At 48.6% G+C, this 18,429-nt stretch overlaps 1 protein-coding gene across 3 annotated transcripts in view; it reads right to left on the bottom strand.

The window, feature by feature from the left end:
- The window catches only part of TOX3 (TOX high mobility group box family member 3), a 111,167-nt gene extending 93,779 nt beyond the window's left edge, over nucleotides 1-17,388 (bottom strand). For 2 of the 3 annotated variants that reach the window (XM_082712164.1, XM_082712165.1), the window contains exon 1: nucleotides 16,083-16,674. In XM_082712164.1, the coding sequence (XP_082568290.1) occupies nucleotides 16,083-16,169 (87 nt within the window). In that variant the 5' untranslated portion in view covers nucleotides 16,170-16,674. Of the gene's footprint in view, nucleotides 1-16,082; nucleotides 16,675-17,287 lie in introns of those variants that run through there. The other variant, XM_082712166.1, reaches the window with a different exon arrangement.
- Nucleotides 17,389-18,429: the final 1,041 nt, after the last annotated feature.

Genomic DNA, 18,429 nt, shown 5'->3' with positions numbered 1-18,429 from the left:
AATAGTGGAATTAATTTTAAAATGAGTCAATGCAGGGAGGCCAGGGTGGCTCGGTGGGTTAATAAGCATCTGCCTTTAGCTCGGGTCATGGTCTTGGGGTTCTGAGATCGAGCCCCACATGGGGCTCTCTGCTCAGCAGGGAGCCTGCTTCCCCCCTCTCTCTCTGCCTGCCTCTCTGCCTACTGTGATCTCTGTCTGTCAAATAAATAAAATAAAATAAAATAAAATAAAATGAGTCAATGTAGGGGCACCTGGGTGGCTCAGTCAGTCAAGCCCACAACTCAGGTCACAATCTCCATGCTCAGTCTGGAGTGTACTTGAGATTCTCTCCCTCCGCCCCTCTCCCTGTTCTCTCTCTCTCAAATAAATAAATCTTTTTAAAAAAACATAAAAAATAAATTAAAATGGGTCAATGTAAAGAAATTCAAATAAATAGCAATACCCATGGTAGGTAGATGTGGCATAGATGAAGGTGGCGGATCTGAGAAAAGACTGCTCGGCACAAGGACAAGTGATCCGAAGTGTTTTCAGAAGGAGAATGACAGCTTACACTGGTATCCTTCCAAGGATTAAAGCAGAAGTGGGCCACGGATTCAGCTGGAGATGGGAGAAATGCAGGGTACAGGGGGGTCAATGAGGACCCTGCGACTCTAGGCAGAGGCCCAAGCTAGGATCCGTGGAAACACAGACACAAAAGAGATCATCAGAAGGAAAAACAAAGCCCACGTGAAGACTCACAGCACAAAGGGAGTGAAAGGGGACACGTAATCGAAATTCACTTTGTGTACCTGGGAACACAGGGGCGTTGAGAAAAATGGCAAGAACCTGAGCAGGAACTTCGGTTCCATGAGGTTTATGTTGGACTTGAACCACCATCCCGCCATGAAGGGACGGCCTCCCGTAGAGAGCCACGTGCCATCTAGAAGGTGACACATACAGGTTAGGGTAGGGGCAGGAATTTATATCCTTTCCCCTTGAGTCTGGGCTGGCCTAGGGACTGGCTCGGGACAGCAGAGATGGCAGAAGCAATGGTGCGACGTGTCTGCACCTGGGCTCAAGTGCTTCAGGGCACCCCTCAGAACGCAGCCCCCAGGAGGGCTCTTGGGTACAGCGTGCTGGAGAAGCGGGACTCTGTGCAGTGAGAACTGACAGGGAGGCCCCAGCTGGAGCTGGCCAACCTCCAGAAGCAAAGTCAAGCCTGCAGTCGACCGCCAACACAGCGGGGAACCCAGCCTCCGGGGCGGACTGGCAGAATCACGAGGGAGACGGGTTTGCGGGTTTGATGGTTTGTCGGAAGCCTCAAAGTTTGGTTTGTTACACAGTAAGAGATGACTGATACAAACAGTTCCAGTGTGGGAACAGCTGAAGACAGAAAACAAGAGGCACAGACAACGTCAGAAGAATACAGAGGCAAAAGAGGAAGAAGCCAAGTTTTGGAAGGATGTCCCCCAAGGCCTGGGAAGGGGCTGGAGAGCAGACAAGGTAACAGAGCAACAGCAATCGGAAGCGGCCACATATACAAGAGCAGAGAAAACCAGGGACATGGGAAGGTAGGGGAGACACAGGGATAGGGCAGTCAAGGAGTCATCAGAAAAGCATAACCCCAGGGCTCAGGGCAGTGGCTGGCCTAAGGAGGCGCTCCATCAGCTTGGATGAGTGAAAGCATTCAGGTCTGGCAAGATGCAGTGCCCTCGCTTCAGAAGAGCGGGAAGATAATTTTGATAATGGAACAGAGGGGGCCTGCGGCGTGTTGGGGAGGGCCAGGTGAGAAAGACATGGAAGCCTAAGTAAAGATTTCCGATTTGAGGAACTGTTCAGAGACATGTTGGAACAGGGGCCCGTGGAGTCAGGAGGACTTCTGAATGTGCATGGTCCTTTCTCTTGGACTCTACAGTTCCAAGAGGGGCCAGCGGCCAGCAGCAGCAGGATCCCCCTGGCAACCTGTGGGCAACGTCAGTTCTCAGGCTCACCCCAGACCTGCTGATCTGCATTTTACCCAGAGGTCCAGTTGACTTGCCTGCACATCTGAGTAGATGCAGCACCGCTCTGGAGGTACAGAGACAACAAAGTGAGAGAGCCTTTAATTACATCTTGAGAAAGTCATTCTGTTTTGAATTCCCTTTCAAGCTTCCCATTGGCATCTCCTACACTCCAAGATAAAATCAAAGACAAAGTCTCAGTTTGGTGCTAAGGGGTCTTCAACACCTTCCTCACACTTGCAAATCTCCCTTTTCCACAAACAGAGGCAAAGCCTTAGGCAAGCAAGGTCTCCAGTAAGCTTTGGATAATGGTGTTTACTTCCCTTGTGTTTATTTTCAGGATTTTCTTCTGTGTAAGGAAAGTGATAGGGTTTTCCATTTGTGGTGGTCTTCATTTCACATTTATCTAAGGGAAGAACCAGAGTTCCACAAAAACATGAAGCGAAACAGAATGTGGATGGAATGAGGAGTGAGCCAACGTCATTGCAAGGGAAGCGACACTCAGCAAGCAATCTGAAGACTGGAAAATCCTTGTGCAGGTCTGAAGACACTTAGGCACTGGTGGAAAGTACAAAGGAACGAAACAGGAAAGACGGGAGCTGTCTGTGAAACCAAGAGTATGCTACACTCAGGAAGGGATTAGCACCACTGGAAGGATTTATCCCAAAGAGGAGAACTGCTCTCCCCTGGGTCTGGAAAAATGACAAGGAGGGACAGCAAACTATCAACGTTCCCCATAAAGTCAAAGACCAGAGCTCCCGTCTAAGGAGAGTAGGGCTGGGTAGACTATACCAGCAGAAATCTTGGACCAGCCGTTGTGGAGAATGGCCAAGAGAATCAAGAAATGAACAGAAGTTTGACACAGCAAATGCCCGAGTGCTCATTGTTAGTCAGGAAAATGGGCGCCGAGTTCAGTCACCCTCAAGTTGAGAAAGGCCACCTCCTGGAGGCTGATAGAACATACATAGCAAAAGGAGAGAGGATTGTGGACGCCTGGGTGGCTCAGTGGGTTAAGCCGCTGCCTTCGGCTCAGGTCATGATCTCAGGGTCCTGGGATCGAGTCCCACATGGGGCTCTTGGCTCAGCAGGGAGCCTGCTTCCTCCTCTCTCCCTCTCTCTGCCTGCCTCTCTGCCTACTTGTGATCTCTCTGTCAAATAAATAAATAAAATATTAAAAAAAAAAAAAAAGGAGAAGGGATTGAGGGGGTTGGTAGGGGCTAAGGATGGTGACAAGTCTTTGTCATCAAGGCTGCACAACGGTCAAGAGTGAACAAAATCAGCCCGTGGAGGGACAGAGGAGGAAAGAGTATACGAGAGCATAAAGAACCCCAGGGACAGAGGAGGAAAGAGTATACGAGAGCATAAAGAACCCCAGGTTTCTAGGGAAGACGACATAGGGGAGTCAGAGGTAAGCTGGGTTAGACTGAAAAAGAAAAGCATCAAGTAGAAAAAAAATTTTTTAAAAAAAGTCTAGTTTAAAAAATGTTGGGGTACTTGGGTGGCTCAGTGGGTTAAAGCCTCTGCCTACAGTTCAGGTCAGGATCCCAGGGTCCTGGGATCAAGCCCTGCATCAGGCTCTCTGCTCAGCAGGGAGCCTGCTTTCTCCTCTCTCTCTCTCTCTCTCTCTCTCTCTCTACTTGCCTCGCTGCCTACTTGTGATCTCTGTCTGTCAAATAAATAAATAAATAAAAAATGTTGCCTGAAGATTGACCTGTACTCAAAATTTTATTACCAATGGTCAGGACTGCTGAAATGGCAGTATAAAAATTCAAGAGGTATTTTTTAAAAAGAAGAGAAACGAGGGCCGGAAATAAAGGTAATCAATTAAAATCAGGACATAAGGATTTGCAGTTCCTGCAAGAAGAAGATAAATCATTGGGTATTTTAAGCATGCCCCAAATAAAACCCCCGGATGAACAAAGGACTGAAAAGCTCTCTCGTCACAGTGCATCGCCAAAAGGGGACCCCTCCAAAGAGCAAATGAAACTAAAATATTGAATAAGGTTTACCAAAATATAGTGCTATACCCGGTACACAAAATCCTCAAACATGAAGATACCCAAGAAGTCTTCCTTGGACCCCCCCCCATCATTCACTCACTCCCATGCACCTGCTGAAATATGCATTTTGTCCCTGCCCGTCCACTCATCCCTTCTTCCACAGCAGTGGAGTATGTAGCGGGGCACAAGGCCAGCCACAGCATGGACCGCATTTCCTGGATACCTTAAAGGCAGAAGTGCGGCTATGCATCTCAGTGCCCACCAATGAGAAATAAGCACGTATCACGAGGTGGCCCCTGGAAACCTCCCTTTTCCCTTGACCATCTTTCTTCTGGTTAGACAAGGATGTTGATGGCGCTCTACGCTGCAGGGTAAAGGGTCACATGGAAGTCCGAGGTGGCTTGGCTCCCAGGTATCTACGAAGCCCCAACAGCTCTGGACTGCTTACCCCTTGAGTTCATTAGAGAAAAGAGAGGTGAGGGTCTACCTCATTTATGCGATTGCTACTCAAGTTATGTTTTTTCTGCTGGCCCACCTTAACTAACACACTCTTCTTTGCCTTTTAGCAAAGTCTTCCTGTCCTTGACCATTTGACCTTCCTCGGCCAGCCTGGATCCTTGGGATTGAGAACAGTCATTTCAAACTGCCCTTCTCGCAACCCCTGTTCTTCTCTCGCTCCTGCCTAAGCAAGACGCAGGCCCTTGTCCTCACCACCCCTCGCTTTGTCCCCTGCCAGCAGCACACGAAACAACGAAAGGGGAAATTTAAAATAAAATTTAATCTTAAAACCATCCAAGAGGGACCATTCTTTCAACCCCAGGCCAGTTCCTCAAGAACAGGGCAGGTGACCCCTCACCATCGCCTCCCACTGTCTCCAAGTATCTGGCACAGAGTAGGTCCAGCATGTGTTTATAACTGAGGGTTTTGGAGGGGAGGGGGGTCGGGGGGTGAGCCTGGTGGTGGGTAGTAAGGAGGGCACGTATTGCATGGAGCACTGGGTGTGGTGCCTAAACAATGAATTCTGGAACACTGGAAAAAAATTCAAAAAATAAAAATTTAAAAAAAAAAGAAAGAAAGATTAAACTTCCATGAGGTCTACTCAACAGTACTCTGACTCATCTCCAGTTCGTTCCTCATCACGCCTTCCTTCCCATGCTAAGCACTGTTCTAGAGGCTGGGCATAGAGTGGTCAGCAAAGATCCCCACCTTCACAGAGCTTTGCATGCTAGTGGTAGGGGTAAACAGGGAATATATAAATGAATGAATGAATGAATGAACGAACAAAAAAGTTCAAACAGACAGTGACTGGAGGTTGGTGGGGGGTGGTGGGGAAGGATTTTAGATATTCAGATGTTTTTATCTTTTTATTTTTTAAAGATTTTATTTATTTATTTGACAGACAGAGATCACAAGTAGGCAGAGAGGCAGGCAGAGAGAGAGGAAAGGAAGCAGGCTTCCTGCTGAGCAGAGTCGGATGTGGGGCTCCCTCCCAGGACCCTGGCTGGGATCATGACCTGAGCCGAAGTTAGAGGCTTTAACCCACTGAGCCACCCAGGTGCCCCAAGATATTCAGATGTTTTTAAGAGGCGGGGGCCATACTGGCAGGGTAAGACACACCCGGCCAAGGTGGAGGAACCAAGGGCCAGAGCGGAGGTGGAAACAGGCAGGGGATGGATCCTGGGTTTGTCAGTCAGTAACTCCCCCACCCGGTCCTCCTCACCTTCTCCTCTTCCTCCCCGCTGCTTCTCTCCCCCCTTCTCACTCTGACTCTGTCTCTCTCGCTCCCCCCACTTCTTGTCTACTAAAACACACATCTGAATCTTCAACCATCTTCCCTTTCTGCCCAATTATCTCAGAGGAAGGGGTAGCCAACGTTCAAGGCAAATAGCCCTCTATCTACAGCCTTCATTCCTACACCAACTGGTCATCGGTCCATCAGTACGTCACTCTCTTTGTGTGTCTGTATTCTCCCCTTCAAACATTCTCGGGTACAGCTGAAACAGCCTCTCATTTCCTCCCCCCCAATTCAAATGGTCATCCTCTCATCCTCTACGTACACGCACCCCACAAAACTGGCACATATGGAAATACACACACACGCCGAACAGATGCACCCACACACACATACAGGCACACATCCTTTACCAATCTCTGGTGAAACCTCAGCTCTGTCACCAGACGTGCCGGCATCCCCAGACCCACATCAACCACCAAAGGAAACGTCTACTGAGATGCAAACTCATCTCCCAACACGGTCCCACGGGACCATCCTACATAGGCCCAATGGGAACTTTGCTAGGGTGTCACGCTTACACAGAAGGCCTGCCTGGAATTCCCTCTCCAGCCCTCTCTTCTCTAACACCCCTTTTCCAACTTGTCCTTTCCAAACCCTCAGCCTCTGTGAGCTCCTGCACCGGACCACACCCCCCCCCAAAAAAAAACCACTTCTCTTGTCCCATCCATTCCTGAAGTTCTTTTACCTACTACAGTATCTCCCTTAGGCTCACATATACTCTCTTTCTCTGTTTCTCTAACACACACACACACACACACACACTTCATGAATGCTCACATGCACACACCTATGGGGACGTGCGGACGTGCCTTGGAGTTACTGCTGGAAGCCTCCCCCCACCTGAGTGGGGCCTGACAGGAAAGCCAAGAAGGAAGTGTTGATAACATCCCTGGAAACTCTGGGTTCAGTCATGCCTGAGAGAAAGCTCACTACCCCTTTCCTATTTAATTAAAAGTTTAAGGACTTTTTCCCATTTGCAGTCAAAAGAATTTTCACAAATCCAACAGTTTTAACTACCTCTCCATTAAACACTTCTATCGGAATTTATATAAAAGCCAAATAATAAGGGTTGAGGTTCTCATTAAAGACACACAGGCATATGGGCGCCTGGGTGGCTCAGTGGGTTGGGCCGCTGCCTTCGGCTCAGGTCATGATCTCAGGGTCCTGGGATCGAGTCCCGCATCGGGCTCTCTGTTCAGTGGGGAGCCTGCTTCCCTCTCTCTCTCTGCCTGCCTCTCTGCCTACTTGTGATCTCTCTCTGTCAAATAGATTAAAAAAAAAAAAAAAAGACACACAGGCATAAAGGAGGAACAAGACAGATCTACTGGGGGGTGCCTGGGTGGCTCAGTCAGTTAGGTGTCTGATTTCGGCTCAGGTCATGATCCCAGGGGCCTGGGATCGAGCCCCACATCGGGCTCTCTGCTCAGCCCGCTTCTCCCTCTCCCAATTGCCCTGCTTGTACTTACTCTCCCTTTCTCTTCTGTCAAATAAATAAACAAAATCTTAAAAAGAAAAAAAAAAAAAAAAGACCTACTGAGTATGCTTGGAGTGTCCAATGTTTCTAGTAAAGTTTAACTCCTCTTTTACCCAGAAAACCAACTTCCAACCAATCATATGTATTTCATAAAAGCTTGGTAGTCAGTCAGCATTTGGGACTTCTACCTCCTCTACCAAGATTTTAAGAGAAAGTACAAAAACTTTTATTATTTTAAAGTACATCAAACCCCTTGCTCATTACAAATCAGAGGGGGAAATTACTACAAATTTTCACAATATGGTACCATCGCTGAAATCACATCAATGTGGAGTATTAAAAATACTCACCTCCCTCACCATGTTTGATAGAGCTCTTCTGCATGAAGGATTCAGTCAATACAGAAATGACCACATTCAACTTGCACCATTTAGAATAGAAGGCCTAGCTTAAAATGTCTCTCCTCTAAAAGAAGGAATCCATACCCTTCCCATAGGCGTTTAGAGCAAAATCCAAATACTTCTCAGTATTGGCCAGTTTGTTTAACTTATGGATTGCCAAGACATTCAAATTATTCTTTTATAAGTGAAGTACAATCAAGTTAAGATTAAAGACAGAATGTTGGTCATAAGAGAAGGGCCATTGCCCAAGGTCAGATGTTCTGCGCATAAGCACAGAATGTATTTAAGAGAACATGGCCTCCCTGAGGAAGGGTTAAGGATACAAACCCGGGAAACAAAGAAAACAAAATAATCTACTACAAAGGGAGAAGACAAAACCTATCAGAGGCTCGTGCAGACCTTGAACAAAAGCCTCTACTTTATTTTAAACAGGGTTTGGGGAGTTTCGTTTTTGTTTTTGTTTTTGTTTTTAAAGAGCTCAATCCACTTTCCAAATACCTTTTATTTATAAGCCTCCTTAGCGAAAACCCCATCCTTCCTCATTAAGCACACTCAAAACAGATTCTCCAAGGTACTTACGACTTCACTCATGTCATAAAATCCAACTAGAAATTGCACCACTTACATGAAGAAAAGACACGAAACGTTTTAATTCCTAAATGGCTGAGAAGGTTTTCAATTACATTATTATGAATTTTACATCATTCCCCCTTAATAACAACGATTTAAAATTGTTTCTTCCCAAACAACTATTGAGATAAAAAGGCTGCACCATCAAACACACACACACACACACACACACACACACACACACGCATACGTACTCCTTTTTTATACCATTGTTGCAATGGTACAGCAGGACTTCCAAGTTTTCTGAGTCCCACACATCACTTCCTGAAACACTGCCTCGCCAACTGGGGAGGTGAGTGTGCAAACTTTGGGGGGAGGCAGTCACTTGCATTTCCATCACTCTACTGCCTACAGGACTCCCACTTGGGTCCGCCTCAGCCCTGAGGGCTCTCCAGTGCATTCATGCACGTGTCTACATGATGTCTCTGTGGGAACATAGCACCAAAATAGCCAAGATCAGCTTTCCCTTTCCTTCAAAACCAGCTTCTTCTGTGACATCTCTGCTTCGGCTCCAGACCCTACCATTTGTTGAGAGCCCTAGTTCAAACACCCTGAGTCACCGGTGCCGCCTCTGTCTCCCTTCTAAGTTACAGAGATGCTCTGTTCAGTGCCCACCTCTCTGAAGTTGGACTCTTCTCACACCTTTATCTCCATTGGGTGGTGGCATCCTCTCTTGTTCCCCCTACCTCTTATCAGGCTCTACACTAATCTAGTCAAAAGGTCAGATCCATTCTCACAATGTACAACTCCATCCACGATGCTGGTCCACGCCAAAGTCTTCAAATGTGCTCAGTGGTAGAGCTGGTTGTCTTTCCAAAGGCCTTCCTCCTCGCTCATAGAGCATTAAGATCATTGATGTTCATGTGACGATGTGCCTGGCCCCCAGGGGATGACAGGGGATTGGTCTAAGTTGATCACAGCAAGCTCCTTCTTTGTCAATGGTTGGCCTATGCCCATCTGAGGTCAGCTGATCCATTTCTGATCAATAAATTTAAAAATCCAATGGAACTGTTTCCAGGAAAGCTAGTCCTTCTTATTAAGAGATATATAGAAGAACTTTTGCTATCACTTCCACCCCCACTGCTATCTTGCTTCCTGTTCTGCATGCTATCATGTCAGGATGTGATGTCTGGAGCTACAGCAGCCAATCTGTGACCATGAGGAGATGGCTGAAACTTCAAGAATGGCAGAATAAGAAGAAAAAAGGGTCCTTGAAGACATGGTTGCTTTCATCCAAAATAGCCTGAGACTGACACCCTAACAATTTCTCTGTAAGTAAACAAATGTCCTTACGCTTTACACCACTGTCTGTTGGGTGTTCTGTTACCTACAGCCCAAAGCATTCTCACAAACTCTTACAAGGAACAAACTCTTTGCCTTACTACTGGAAGGTCCTCTGTGCTATGTGTTGTACTCAAAGCACAACATCAGCATCAAGTGGGAGCCCCAGCTTAGACTCCAGGATTCAGAACCTCTAGGGGTGAGGTCCAACAGTCTGTGCTCTAAAAAACTCTTGGGGTGATTCTTGTGCATGCTGAAGTTTGAGAAACACTCTCCTATAATATGATCACAAATTACTTTTTCCTCATTCACCTATTACCCTACATACCCTAAGGAATACTGGGGTCTGTATTTCTCCAGTGGTGGTAACCCCACTTCACTAGATTTGAGCATCACATTTTTTGCTTATTTAACTTCATCTCTTCTTAAAATTTTCAAACTCAAAGCCTCCGGGTGCTGGTGAGGGACACCAAGGCCTAAGTATGAGAAAGTCAGAGTGGAGAGGAAAACATGGCCATGCAAGGGAACAGATACAGGACTGCCAAATTTATGATTATGTCAAGGAAGGAAGGGAGGGAAGGAGACAAGTCAAGAAAACAGAAAGGAAGGAAGGAAAGAAAGACCTAAAGACAGACAGATTTACATGCAAGATTTTTAGACATAGACAACTAACTGAACTTTTTAAATTACTGGTCCAAATTAGATAAAACAAGTCCTCAGGTAGACTCAGCATCCCCCCGACTGTCTGTGACCCAAAACATCAAGTTCTTAAAATATGTACACGTACTTTGAATGCTGTGGCCATCTACATCCATCTACTTGATCTAAAACGACTATGATTATTTCTCTGTGGCTTACTGTGTATCAGCCTTTCCTGGGCACAGGGTCTTCATCAACGCCCCCCTGTTTGGGGTGGCAAAATGGTAAGTTCATGGACCTTTAGTTAGTGTCAACAGGACTATTTTATCCATCAGTCAGTGAAGATGACATCTAGAAGCACAGGCCTCTCAAGGGCTTACAAAAATGCTTATGATGTAAGAAAAAAATTCATTGGCCACACCCCTACCACACACATGTGACAGAGTTTAAACTAACAGATGCCTACAACATGTGAATATAAGTCAATCAAGCAGCATCAGCTCAGATGGCACCGTAAATGCAGGACGTGGACACAGCATGTTAACGTCTGATATGATGTGGAGGGGAGCCAGACCAACAGGGCTTAGAACCTGCTGAGGTCTGGAAAAGGCCCCGAGTTTCAACATGGAACCAATAATCACTCTGTCCTAAGTCTTGTCTACTTTATAGCAATCCCCAACTTCTTGACTCAGTTCTACTGCTCCTTAAGGTTGCTTACTCTAAAGGAGGATTCCCAGCCTGAAACAAAGTTTTCAACCATGGCTGCACGTTGGAATCACCTACGGAGCTTCAGAAACATGGCTGCCTGGTTCCCAGTCCCAGAGGCTCTAACTAAACTGCACCAGGGTAAGGCTGTGAGGCTGAGTATCTTTCACGAGCTTCACCCCACTCACCATAGCTCGAATATAGCCAGGGTTAAACCCCCACCATTTTAGAAACATTCTGGAACACTGTCTCTGACATAGTTCATCTACCCAGTTACACCACCTCATTAACTAGATTTTCTTTCTACTGCCAAGTCTTGGAACAAAGGAAGACCCTGGTGCTATCAAGCGCTCTGGTGATCTAGAACAGAGGTCAGCAAACTGTTTCTGTAAAGGGACAAATACTTAATATTTCAGGCTTCGCAAGCGATACCGTCTCTCTCACAGTGACCCGACTCTGACACAGCAGCATGCGAGCAGCCACAGACAATACATAAACAAATGAGGGGGCCGTGTTCTAATAAAACTTTATTTATGGACACAAATGTGAATGTCATGTAATTTTCACACTGATGAAGTCATCTTTCTTTTGATTTTCTGCCATTTAAAAACAGAAAGACCATTCTTAACTCACAAACCAAGCAGGAACAGGTGGTGGGCCAGATGTGACCCATGGGCCACAGTTTGCCAACCCCTGATCTAGAACTGTTCCACAGACTCGAGACCGACAATTAATGAATGACAGAATTTATATTATCCAATTAGAACTATGTTGAAAGTGGTCAGATCCTACTACCTGCACCCATTCCACCGAACTGTCCACGCAGGTGGATGCCAGTAGAGCTGTCCATACAGCTGAACATAAACCATAAACGACTTACTAAACAATGATTTTCAGACCTCAGCTGGATCTGAGTTTATCAAAGATAAAACCCTGCAAAGGAGCAGTACACAAGCATGTTTTAAGGGTCTTACCTAAGGATTTCAATAATGGGTTAATTTGCTACCAACATTTAGCATTCAGGCTATTTCACATAAAAACTCAGATTATCATTCTCTTGGAAAACTAACTGCAAAATGCAGATACTGGGCCCAAACATTGGCATGGCAACAATCTAGGGATGCTGAGCAAGGCTACCCTTTTACATGGGGCATGTTCTCCATCTGACCACAAACCCTATCTTCATGTAGGTTAACTGGCTGTCCCTAGAGGCATTTTGAGTTTATGACCCCTTGTCTACCATCCTTAGAAAAACCTTCTAACTCTTTCACAACATGGCTTCAATAGCTATCTTATTTGAAGACCTCACATGGAAATCACTCAATCTTCTCTCAAAATTCAACACCCCCATACACCAGGCCCTAGAAACAAAATCTCTGGTTCTCACACCAGTGCAAGGTCTCAACTTAAAAAAAGTTTCATTCAAATCCCCCTCTCAGTGTGGCCTCAATTTGAACCACGGTCTCCAATAAGATAGACAAATGACAAACGACCCTTCAGGTCTTCTTACTCTCCAAGCTGGCCAAGGTAGAGGACAGCCCAAGGAGGTGGGGCAAAAGCACTCACATCAGAACACCTTAATTAAGCAGAGTGATCAATCACACATATAGTAATTAGAAAGCAAGATTTGGGACGGATAAATTAAAACCAACCAAAGGCCATTCTGCACAGGATAAGAAGTCAAGAGCCAGATTTTGGAAGGGGGCAGGGGGTTAAAAACAATCAAACAAAACAAAACAAAACCTAAGAATACACAGAAAAAGCTAGTAACTAGAGTCTGGTCCAAGTTCATTATTAACCTACTGTGTCATTTCACTGGGCTCACACCCACCTTCAATACAATAGTTTATTTGGGGGTGGCAGACTTCTGACAACTACATGCTAATTGATCTGATGCATATTATCTTACTGGTGAAAGGACTGGGTCCTTTCCCCTTCCCTGAGGAAAGAAAAATTCCAGATATATAGACAGTGGATCCCTACTGCACTTGGGCAACATAAGCCTAGCCCCGCCTCCCCACAGCCTTTTTAAAAAATATAGGTGTTAGTTTAATTTGTTAGCCACATCAGAAAAAGGAATGTTCAAACAGTAGATTTTCCACTTGAAATTAAAATGGAAATTAGCCCTTAGAAAGCAGAGATGACTGTAAGTTTATACATCAGCTGCTGGTTCATGAATTATTAACTGATTTTAATGATCCTGGCTATATTTTATTTGAAGTTATTCTCCTACTTGCAATGACTTTTGAACCCTCAAAACTCTTTCATCCATTATCCATAGACAGTACACTTTCCGAGCGCTGACATTTTAAAAGGATCCATATACTCACAGAATGTAAAGATAATACACACAACATATAATTTATACGGAAGACTCTGGTCATTTGTTAAAGAGAGAAATGAATGAAACCCTATTATTCACGGTTGGTAAATAAATTTAAAGATAAGTGCTAACTTTTCACTTGTTAAGCCTGGAGCAGAGGGTTCTGTATTTCTTCTAAAAAGTTTCCCAGATGGTAGTTAAAAACAAGAAAGGGCAGAAACATACTTTGTTTGAAACCCATCATTTTGCCTCCAGAGTGATAATATACCTCACGGAGAGTTAAGTCTTAAGAGATTAATAATTACAGGTATTTCCAAATTAAAATAAATGCATGTCTTCGTATGCTAGTTTTTACACTTTCAGTATAAATCTGTACTGAATAGTACCACCTCAGACACACAAGTTAGCTGTGAAACAAAATGCTATAAACCCTTAATTATCACTTGCTGTTTTATACCCACGAAGTTAATACTTCCTCTTCTACTACATTCTCCCTATAAAGAAAAATCACTGTGAATAAAATTGGGTTTTTTCTCTGCTCAAATTAAGAGTACGAAGATAAAGTATTGGGGCTCAAATGCAAGATTATTGGATTTTTATCTGCAAGGAATTAAATGCGGACATCCCTTAAAAGAAGTACAATTTGATTTCCACCAATATTAAGCACTGTGTCTAACTTTCATAAATCAGATACACACCGCACTTGGGACCACCAGATCGGTGAATTACTAAGAAACCAGGTTGTTGCAGGCAAAAAGCTGTGTAAAGAAAATATGACAGCAAACCAACTTGCATTCTCACTCCCGAAGTTGAACAAGCATCTCCATAAATAACGGGTGGGTTTCGAGCTTTCTATACCCTCCTGAAGTAAACGTTCTGAGTTTAAATGGGCTCAAAATAGCTTTGCTCAAAAAAATAAAAAAAAAAGAGACACACACACAAAACACCCACAATTTCCTCTGGTCCCTTGAAGTACCCTTGGGATCGCAGTGAACGGAGAGATTTGCCACGCACTACAGAGACTGGATTAGCACAAAAGGTTTCTATTTTGGTGTCATTCGAGTGTTGCTGATCTTAAATCAGAGAAAGAAGTAGTTACATTAAGCAAGGTAATGGCTTCCAAAAATAAGAGCATGCCCAGTTCTCCCAGGCTTGCATACACAGGCTAAGTTGTAAGCAGATAAATAATACCCCACTGGAACAATTAGGTGTGTTCTCAGAAACACGACATACTTAATTAGGCTGCCTAAGTCACTAACTGAGCATACAAGGGGGACTTTTTAAAGCATTTAATAACCTGAGTAAATCCAAAATCAGAGGACAGAAACTAAAACCCTTAACCCTGGCTACTGACAGAGGCCTTTTCTTGCTTCCCTTTCTAAGCTTCACGTACCACTCTTGGAATTTTGAGAGCATGAACGCTCCCTCACCCACCACCACCAACAACTCCGGCCCTCCACCGCCAGCACACCAAAGGGTTAAAACACACTGAATAATGTCCCTTGGTTCTTTACTGGTGGGGAGGCCCGCGGTGCCAGGCGCGGGGCTGGGCGACGGGGACAGAGGGGTTAGGCAAAGAGACCCTAAAGGTCTTTCACAAACTTCAGCACTGGAGTTGGGAACGGAGTATAAACAAATAGAAAGGAACTCGAGCCTCCATCAGCCACGGGGCACAGCAAACTGTTCCTCACTCTAGATACAATCCCTCCTCTTCCTGTTATTTATTCATTAGTTTTGTATAGCACCTTTCTTTCAGCGGCTCCTTATTTCCTCCTCTGTTATCCAAGCAATCATAAACAAACTACGATTTGAAAGAAAAGGGGGGGGGGGAGCAGGGGTAAGGAGAAAGAAAAACCACATTCAAAAGGCACAGGCCATCCAGAGCACAGCTCTTTCTCTGAGCATCGCCCTCGGGGTGAATGTTTCCTCCAAAGCTTGGACCTGGGGGCTGCAGGAAGGACCCAGAAGGGGAGTCCACGCCGCCCTGGCCCAAGGGTTGCGACTCCAGCCCCGCCTCGCGGGTCTGAGCTGCGCCAGCTGCCCTTCCGAGACCCACCTTCGCCCACCTGAAAAAACTCGGTCCTCGAAGTTGCCGCGGGGGAGTGGGGGGAGACGAGGTGGGTTGACCCAGGGCGTGGTGGGGAGGTCTCCAAGCCTGATCTCCCCGAAATGCAAAACTTACCCCTTCCCCCCAAAAAATGAAAGATGTAAAGCAGCTTGGAGCTAACGAGGGAGGGGCTGGCACCTCCGTTCCGGGGTCCATGGCGCCCCAGCGAGAGGGCAGCAAAAGCCACCTGCGGGGGTCCCAACACTTCGCGCCCCCACCGCCCCCCGCCCAATACAGGGCACGCTCAAAAGTTTGTTCCTTTCATCCCCCCGAGCGGCCCCGGGTCCAGCTCTCCAGTGCGCGGGGAAGGTAAGAGGGGTTGGTGAGGTGGGGGTGTGGCGAGGTCGTCGGACCATGAGATCGGGGACTCGTGAGGTGCCCCCCCAACTCAGGGGCGCTGCGCCCATGTTTACTAATAACAACAACAACAAAGAATCACAAGCGTGTCCCCTCTTTCAGTCCTCGGGCTGCTCTTCGCTTCTTTGGGGCAGCAAAGGAGAGTCGGCGGGGTTGTAGGGGGGAGTAGCGGGGGGAGAGAGAATGTAGCGCCGGCATGGGGACAAAAAGGGGGGTGTGGGAAGGGGGCAGAAAGAGTAGAGTGAGAGAGTTGGACAGAGACGAAGGCGCAAAAAGGAAAGGCGTGGAGAGGGGAGAGAAAAGTGCAGCGGGCGGGGAGCTGGAGCGCGGGGCGCGCCCGGGATGGGGAGGTGGCCCCCGCCCCGCCGCCCCCCGGCCCCGGCCCGGTCACCTTGCTGTAGCCGTAGTAGCCCAGACACTGCGCGAAGTCCAGGCCGGCAGGGTCCCCGGCCGCCGCGGGGTAGAACCTCACATCCATGCCGGAGCCGGGCCCGGGGCCGGGGGCCGGGGCTAGGGCTCGCCGGGGCCGGTGCCCGCTTCTTCGAAGCCGCTAGATCCACCGTCGGGGGCGCCCGGCCGGGGTTGCCCGGGGGCGGCGCGCGGGGCTCGGGGCCGCTAGAGCGCTGCGACCGGAGCCCGAAGAGCTCGGGAGCCGCGGCCGCCGCACACAAAGGCGCGGCCACGCGAGCCGCGGGAGAGCGGGAGGCGGCCCGGGGGACGCGCCCCGCCGGGGCACCGAGGCAGCGCTGCGCGCGGGCCGGGCGCCCGGGGCGCGGGGCGCGGCGCGGGGGCCCGGGCGGCGCGGCGAGTTCAGGTGCGCGGGGCGAGGCTGGGACGGCGGCGGCGGCGGCGGCTTGCCCCGCTCCTCCTCCTCCTCCCCGGGCGGACTGAGGAGAGGAGCCGCGGAGACAAGGGGCCCGGCCCCTCCCCTCCTTCTCCCCCTCCTGCCTCCGCCGCCGGTCCCCTCCCCGCGCCGCCGCCGCTCCGCCCCTCCCACCGCGGGCAGCTGGCGCGCCGCCCGCCCCGCCGGTGCGCTCCTCGGCCCGGACCGCCCCCGGGCGCGCCGACCCCGCCCCGCTGCGGCCCCTGCCCCTCGCGGCCCCTCGCGGCTCACCCCGCGCCTCGCGCAGCCCCGGCTGTGCCCATCGCGCGCGCCGCGGCCTCCCCCCTCCCCGGGGCCCCTCTTCTCCCCACCTCGCCCCCCCTTCCCTCTCCGGTCCTCTTTGTCCCCGATGCCTCGGAGCGCTCCTCGCTCCCTTCCGCTCCTCGGCCGCTTCGGCGGGCCGGCCGCCAGCCCGGTGCCCGGTGTGGCCCTCCCACCCCCCTTTTCCGAGCCCCGCTTCGCTCGGCCCCCAGCCCCGGCCACCGGCGTCCACACGCCGTCCGCTCTCTTGCCACCCCTCGTTCCGGCATTTCCTCCCCTCGTCCCCTTCGTCCCTCGTGGTGCCGGTCCCCCGGTACGTCTACCCTACTCCGCCTTCACGCAGGAATGGCCCCTACTCGGAGGCACCTAACCGAGCAGCTAACCGGCATGAGGGCCTCCCGGGACCCCATGTACACCTGTGGTATTTTCCAGAAGGGGTGTTGGGGCCTGACCTTTCACAGGTAGGCAGACTTGAAGCTTCCCGAGTTAAGCCTTGTGTCGGTTCTCTCCGTATTTCCTTTGCTCTTGTTTGTATTCGAAAGGCATTTGAGTAACTGGATCTAGGCGGATCATTCACTGCTCTCAGAGAGAAAATGTCCCCATTTTCCTAAAAGGTTCTGGGTGATTAACTTCCTCAAACAGCACTCACCCACCTCCTCTTTATCTCTCTTTCTTTAAGCTACATCTCTCTCTCTCTCTGTCCGTGTCTCTGTCTCTGTCTCTCCCCCCTCCTTCCCCTCTTCCCTCCACGCCCCCCCCCACCTTGCTTTATTGCTTTGGGTTAATTTGAGAGTTTGACCCTCAGCCTTGGCGAAGGGAAGTGACTTTATTGCTTAGATGAGAACGTTAAGGAAAGGCGGTGGGATTTTTGCCCCCCCCCTCCCCAGTTTGGTTATCTAGAAGCTGCTTTAACCGGAAGGGAGAAAGGGAGACATTTCAAATATTTTAGCGGACACTCTCCAACACTTCCGTCGCCTGAACACACTTGGCTGGCCCCGGGGCCTGAACTTTTTCAGACGAGCTTCAGATGGGTTGCTTTTCTTCTGTTCTTCTGTTCTCCAAAGTAGGCTCTCCAGCTTGGTGACACCTGTGTGTGTACCTTCCCCCAGTATTATCTTTCTGGAACCAAGCAGGAAAAATAAACGTCAATTAGGTGAAAGTTTGTGTATTTGCTCTTCTCTTAGCCTAAAGGTGTGTTTGGACACCGCCCGAGAGAGAGCGGTGTGTATTCAGGGAAGGAACAACTGCTTACATTGTCCCTGGGTTGACTCCTGCCCCCCCCCCCAAAAAAAAAGCTTAGGTCCTCTCTCCCGGGTCTCCATTTAACGTTGACAACCCAGCGGCGCTCCCTAATGGCTCAGCGGGTTGCACAAATTGGCAGCGAGCTGAGATATTATCAGGACAACACCCCATTGAGCAGGTTCTTGAAACTGCAGACGTGGAGGCCCTTTCTCTGGGCCACTGGGCGCCTGTGGCCTTTCCACCAATCAGAGCGGGAGGGTGCAGTGGCCACCTGTTGCCTCGAACGAGAACATCTTTTAAGTTTCACTATTAGTATTTAACAATGGCGTATAGGGCAGCATCTGGCCGCAGG

The sequence above is a fragment of the Mustela nivalis genome (assembly GCF_964662115.1).
Source record: "Mustela nivalis genome assembly, chromosome: 18".
Classification (NCBI taxonomy): Eukaryota; Metazoa; Chordata; class Mammalia; order Carnivora; family Mustelidae; genus Mustela; species Mustela nivalis.
Note: the sequence above shows the minus strand (reverse complement) of the source record. Positions and strands in the feature narration are given on the sequence as shown.